Consider the following 6,889-nt stretch of genomic DNA (forward strand, 5'->3'; position numbering starts at 1 on the left):
CTTGCCTCTTCTTCCCCACCAATGCTCCCCAAATGCTGGGCATGGTGGCACACACCTTTAAACCTAGTACTTGGGAGACAGAGGCAAAAGAATGCCTTGAGTTCAAGGCCAATCTGGTTTATATAGCAAGTTCCAGGCCAGCCAGGGCTATAGAGTGAGACCCTGTAAAAACACAGCAAACCAAACATAGCAAACATAAATAACTAGACCCACACGTATGTTTTCTGCTCAGATATATTTGCTCTGAATAGACATCTTTGCAGTGAACATTTACAAGACACTTGGGCAACGTTAAAAACAGAACGCCTTGGGCAGGAGGAAACTGTTACCCCCACGCCCAACTCCAGGACATCAGGAAACACCACACACAGACATCGGCTGGTAAAATAGAATAAATACGAGGCACTCAGTATCACAAGCACGCGCTCGGGAGGCGCAAGGGAGGCTGAGGGAAATCTTGTGCTATACTCCACACTGGTCAGTTACAAAAATAAATAAGGGTCGGGGGGTTCGGACCTGGCTGTGCTAAAATATCATCCTCTGCACCAGCAAAATAAACTTTTATCTGACGGCCTCTCTTCCCCCATCTTGGGAAGCTAGGGTACCTCACTGGGAAGTGTAACTCTACACAGCAACCACCCTTCCTGCTGCCCTGGGCAGAGGTGGGGCTGAAGCAACATCAGTGTTCTACTGGGATTACAGGTCTCTCTCTGTTCACCCTGCCCCCTGAGTGGGAGACAGAGGTTCTGGTTCAAGAGGTGTGGCCGAGGCGGGGAGGTGACCAGAAGCCCACAGAGTGGGGCTCAAGACTGAAGGTACCCTCTGCAGATGCCTCAAGCCATGTACACCTCCTCTTTATAAAATCCTACCTGCCACTGCTTGATTGCCATAGAGGCTGCAGGTCCCGGGGACAAGTTTCCTCTATGAGTGTTGATTTCTGCTGCAGCCTGGACTGCTTTACTAAGAGACTGTGAGCGGGCACGAAAGCTCACTCGGGGTCACTGTTAGGGATCAGGAGATCTTGGTATGAAGGTATAGAGGGAACATACTCAGATCCAGCCCTGGCCCCAAGCTCTCCATCACGGAACACAGACCAACCCTGCCATGAGCCAACCCCCTGGCTCATCGGGCCTCTGTCCTGAGTGAACAAAGTGTTTAGAGAAAACCCAGCATCGCTGAGCATGGCTTCCATCAAGTCTGCAGGCTTCTGAGCCCAGATCACCGGTGATGGCAGGGAGGTCTCCTTGAGGGTGGGATAGTAAGGGCTGGGCTCTCATCAGGAGCTCCTAACTTCTTCCTACAAACACTTCCTGGATCCCTAGGGCACCTACAGGATGGATGCCTTTTCTAAAGAGAGTCTCCTGGAAGCGGATAGAGGAAAGTCAGAAAACGCAGGGAGTTAAGATCATTAGATCAAGGACTCAGGCAGGGCTGAGTCAGATGCTTCTACCAGGGGCACAGAACAGACCTTGGGTGAGAAGGATACATGGGGACATGCTGGTAGCCCCTCCTCCAAGCCAGTGGTTCTCGGTGGGGCACACAAGCTGTAAAGGGACGTCAGGGTCACCTCTGGGGATTGGGGGGGGGGTGACCTGGTGGTTCGAAGGCAGGCATGATGCTCAAAAACATCTGGGACTTTGAATGTGAGCAATGCCTACTGTGAGGCCTGTTCCAAGCCAGCCTGGCAGGAACGTTCTGGAACACCTCCAAAGGCCCTTCCTTGCTGGGTGCAGAGGAAACCCCAGAGGCCTCTCCTGTACAGATGAGGAAGGAACAGAGGAAAGGAAGAAGAACAGAGCCAGAGGCCACCTCTAGCCACTCACAATCGCAACTCCCAAGAAAGGGGGAAATCCCAGACTTGGACAATCTTTGGTCAAGCAGGAAACGTAAGGCTGAGATGGATTCTTCTCTACCCCACTGCCCAGTGGCCAAGGGTAAGAGCATGGCTCTCTGCACAGAAGTCCACGCTGGTCCACAGATGCTAGGACCTCGTGCTGGGCTGCAGGAGGGTGGGTGGGGGTGGTGAACCACGGCAGATCCTCACTTGTTCTCAATCAGAATCTGCACCTTATGCACGAGGTCCCGGGCGAGCTGTAGAATGTGCTTCGCATTGTGCCGCTCGGCCATTTCTGAAAGAGGAGAAACATTCGTGAGCAGCCTTGCGTGTCTACCGCTGGGAGATAGGTCCAGCTCCTGGTGTGGACTCTAGGGTGTTCCCACCATAAAGTGACTCTGGGAGGAGACGTGCATCTGCAGGCAGACCCCGGCTTCCCCACCTGTGGGCCGAGGATTGTAACATTGTAACACGAAGCCTTTTTCACAACACCACCATGGAAACAAAGAGACAATATAGGTCCAGACTGTGCTGGGAGACCCTTCTCTGCAGGCAGAATGTCTGTGAATACTTTACAAAGCCCATGTCAGGCCAGAGTGCTACAGGACACACCTGTAATAATCCCAGCACCCGGGAAGCTGAGGGAGGATAGCTGAGAGTTGGAGGATAGCCTGGGATACATAGAAAGACTTTGTCTCAAAAATAAAAGGAAATACCAGGCACGTAGCAGATTCTTAAAGATTCCGTGGGAATGATGAAGGCCCTGGCTGGTAGGGAAGAGAGAGGAAGAACTATTGAGAGTCATACAAAATGCAAAGATCTTCAAAGTTTTGCATATAGTAGGATAATCCGAAGCTTTACTTTATCACAGAGAAACCATTTCACAAAGGAAAAGAAAAAAAGCTAAGACCACCGTTTCTAAAGCAGCTGGTGAGGTACCCCTAGGGCTCCCGGTGAGCTTTCAGGGGGCATTGTGAGGGGTATGCAGTCATTTGGAGGGGACCTCGGCAACACTTAGCAGTTGTCAGTTCATCACACACTGCTGGCCACAGAGAGTTCGCCATACTAGGTTCTTGTAAGTGGTGTTCAGTCTAGATACAGCCAGGTTTGAGGGGTGGGAAAGCTGTTGGGATAAAAAGCAAGGACTGTGTGAATGTCTGAGGAAAGTGGGGTAGGGGTGGTGTGTGACCTCATCAGGAGGCAAAACTGTGCACAGCCCGGACTGTGTGTGTACTCTACAGCCAGGGACCACACAAAGGTAAGGCGTTCCCTTCAGACTGTGTGTCAGGGACTTTCTGAGTGATGAGGACTGGACAAAGGTGTCACATGGGGTGTTCATTCCTCCTCACCACTGGGAACTTGGGCTGCAAGGGCTCATGTTGCAGAAAAGCTAGGGGCTCCCTGGACTGAGGAAATTTGGGAACCTAGGGATGTTGAGGCAGGAGGATTGTGCTAAGATGTGGATTGCTTTGGGCTATCACATCTTCAAAGTGAACCAACAATAAAGGACCACAGGCTTAGTAAGTTATAGGATAGCCATGCGGGTGCACACCACAGCCCTGAAGAGGAGTCGAATGTGGATACTTTTTGAAAGAGTAGGTACAGCTGGACTCTGTGATGGTAACAACAGGAAATAAACAAGCATGGAAAAGAAGGGGATGGGTGAGTAGGGGACGGGCAGGGTCTGACACGGCCCAGGCTGGCCTTGAACTTAACTTTGTGCAGGGGATGGGGGAGGGTCTGACAAGGCCCAAGTTGGCCTTGAACTTATGGTCCAGGTTGGCCTTCAACTTAGCTACATGCAAGGGATAACCTCAGTTGAGACTCTTTTTTTTTTTTCAAGTTTAGTTTAGTTTTCTGAGGATTTCATACACGAGTGCTGTATTTATATAATTCTGCCTCTCACTGTCCCCCTAAAATTCCTTCTGTATCCCCAACCTTCCTTTCAAATTCATGGCTAAGATATAATAATAATAATATAATATTAATAATATATTATAATATATAATAATAATATATTATTATTATGTATGTGTCTGCATATGTGCGTGTATAAATGCATGAACCCAAGCCCATTTATATGTACCCGTGAACACATATACATACATGATATGACCACTTGGGACTGGGTATAACCTATCAGTGGGGCTCATCCCTGGGGAAGACTGATTCTCACTTCCAATCTCAGAAGCTATGAATTGCCCATAGCTCTTCATTTAGAAGTGGGGCCCTGATGATTTCACCCATCCTTGTTGACCTGTCAACAGGTGCTGGCATTGCTCTGGTCATGTGTAGGTGACCAAATCCTTTTAGATTTCGTGAGTACTGCTTCCCTATCATGTAGAGAAGCTGCTATCTCACAGCAGGTATCCTGATCCTCAGGAAAAGCCTTTAACAAGATCCAGCATACCCTCATGTTTAAAGTCCTAGAGAGAGTAGGGCTGGCAGGGTCAGGGGGACGTAACTCAACACAATAAAGATTCTGTGTGACAAACCCGCAGTCAGCAGCATCCTAAATGGAGAAGAACTCAAAGCAACCCCATTAGAGTCAGGAAGATGGCAATGTCTGCTTTCCCCATCCCTTTTCGGTGTGGTGCTTTATGCAGTAGCTGACACAGTAAGGCAAAGGGCGGGGGGAGAGATGTTAAAAGATCACAACCCGAAGAAGCCAAACTATTTCTATCTGCAGATGACGGTATACCATATGCAAAAGAAGCTAGAAAGTGTAACACAAAACTTCTAGAAACGATCAAAAATGCTTCCGGCAACATGGCCAGAGGCAAGACGAACTCACAGAACTGGTGCTCTTTCCAGAGGACGACCATGCTGAAAGAGATCACGAGTACATTCAATTCATGACAGCTGCAAAGAAGGTAAGACAGCCAGGAATAAATCTAACTGAACAGGCGAAGGACCTCCACAGTCAAAGACTTTGCACCTCTGAAGAAAGACTGAGACAAGAAAATAGGAAGCCCTCCCGTACTCATGGGTTAGTAGAATTAACACTGTGAAGAAGAGAACTTCCTTAAGAGCAACTTAGAGTCTGTACAACCCCCAATCAAAATCCCCACCTCATTCGTCACAGAAATAGAAAGAAACGCCCTGAATTCCACAAGGAGCCATGGAGGACCCTGCATAGCCAAAGCAACCTAGGTCAGAAAGGACAATGCTGACGGGTTAACATTCCAGGTCTCCGGATACATTATAGAACCACAGCTATAAAAAGAGCTTGGTCTTGTCATAAAGACGGATGGGAAACCAGTGGAACAAAGCAGAAGACCCGAACGCTTGCAAATAACTGCAGCTGATAGTTGATAAAGACGTAAAAGCAGACATCGGAGAAAAGATGTCTTCAAAACACGCCGCTGGGAGACCTCAATGTTCACATGCAGGAGAATTAAATTAGACCCGTATTTATCGTCCCACATAGAAACTAACTCCAAATGGGTCAAAGACGTTGTGCTGGATAGTTTTATGTCAACTTGACACGTGCTAAAGTCATTCTCGATTAACAAAATGCCTCCATAAGTTCAGCTGTAGGCGAACCTGTGGGACATCTTCCTAATTAGTGATTGATGGGGAGGGCCCGGCTCACTGTGGGTGGAGTCATCCCTAGGCTGGTTGTTAGCAATCTGTTAAACTCCACCTCCAGAGTCACCTGGCAACAGCTAGGTATGCTCCGCCCCACAGTTACCTGGCAACAGGCAGGTAACCCTGCCCACTATAAAAGGGGCTGCTTGGCCCCTCCTCTCTCTCTCTTGCTCCTCAACCCTGAGCACCTGCAGGTTATCCTCTCCCCTCTCCCCTTCTCTTCCCCCCTCTCTCCACGTGGTCATGGCCGGCCTCTACTCCTCTCTACTTCTCTCTCTCTCTCCTCTTGCTCTCCCACTCTCTTAATAAACCTCCCCTCGTGGAACCATCTTGGCCTGCTGTGATCTGTCTCAAGCTGCGCCGTGGAAATCCTTTCACTGGTAGTTCCCAGTTCTATAAGAAAGCAGGCTGAGCAAGCCATGTGGAGCAAGCCAGTAAGCAGCATCCCTCCACAGCCTCTACATCAGCTCCTGCCTCCAGGTTCCTGCCCTGCTTGAGTTCCTGTCCTCACTGCTTTTGATAGTGAATAGAAACATGGAAGTGTAAGACAAACTGGTTCCTCCCGAACTTGCTCACTCTGCATAATGTTTCTTCAGAGCAATAGAGACCATCACAAAGACAGACCTCAAAGTGAAACCCAAGACACTGAAGCTTCTAGAAGAAAGCATATGATGTCCCTATCGGTGTAGGAAGAGGCTTTCTGAATAGAACTCAGTCACTTATGGCAACAGTTGACAAGTGGAACCTCACAGAACTGAAGGGCTTCCTTACAGTAAAGGAGCCAATCTCTCGAGTGAAGAGGAAAGCCAAAGACTGGGATGGGATGTTTACCGGTAATCTACCTAGAAGAGAAGTCATGTTGAGGGTATATAAAGAGCGAAAGGAAACAAACAAACAAAAGACTCGGGAAACCAAACAACCCAACTTAAAAAAACGTGACTGAGAACTGGACAGAGTTCTCAAAAGAAGAGATAGAAAATGGCAAAAACCAAACAAACAAAAACAACAGCAACAACAACAAAAACAAACAAAAAACCTTCATCCTTAGCAATTAGATGCAAACAAAAAACAACTTAAAGAGTTTTATCCCCTGACTCCATTAGAATGGCAAAGATCAATGGAACACAGATACAAATTCTGGAAGGGGTACATGCCTGGCTCATCTGTGTTACTCGGAGTGCAAACTGGCCTGGCTGCTCTAGAAACCAGTGTAGACAGTTCTTGAAAACCTGAAAAGAAAATCTACCCCATGACTCAGAGGTACCACTCCTTGGCATATGGCCAAAGGACTCAGCCCCTTATTCTACAGACATTGGCTCAGTCATCAGACACTGGCTGGGCCATCAGACATTTGCTGGAGCCATCAGACACTTGCTGGGTCATCAGACATTTGCTGGAGCCATCAGACACTCTGCTCAGCCATCAGACACTGGATGAGCCATCAGACACTGGCTGGGCCATCAG

General features: G+C 48.5%; 1 protein-coding gene across 1 annotated transcript in view; it reads right to left on the bottom strand.

Annotated features, from left to right (window-relative positions):
- Positions 1-220: 220 nt before the first annotated feature.
- The window catches only part of Sgsm1 (small G protein signaling modulator 1), a 69,668-nt gene continuing 62,999 nt past the window's right edge, over positions 221-6,889 (bottom strand). The window contains exon 24 of the mRNA XM_028765431.1: positions 221-2,129. Coding sequence (XP_028621264.1) covers positions 2,041-2,129 — 89 coding nt within the window. The 3' untranslated portion in view covers positions 221-2,040. The remainder of the gene's footprint in view (positions 2,130-6,889) is intronic.

The sequence above is a fragment of the Grammomys surdaster genome, unplaced genomic scaffold (genome assembly GCF_004785775.1).
Source record: "Grammomys surdaster isolate TR1022 unplaced genomic scaffold, NIH_TR_1.0 164, whole genome shotgun sequence".
In the NCBI taxonomy this organism is placed as follows: Eukaryota; Metazoa; Chordata; class Mammalia; order Rodentia; family Muridae; genus Grammomys; species Grammomys surdaster.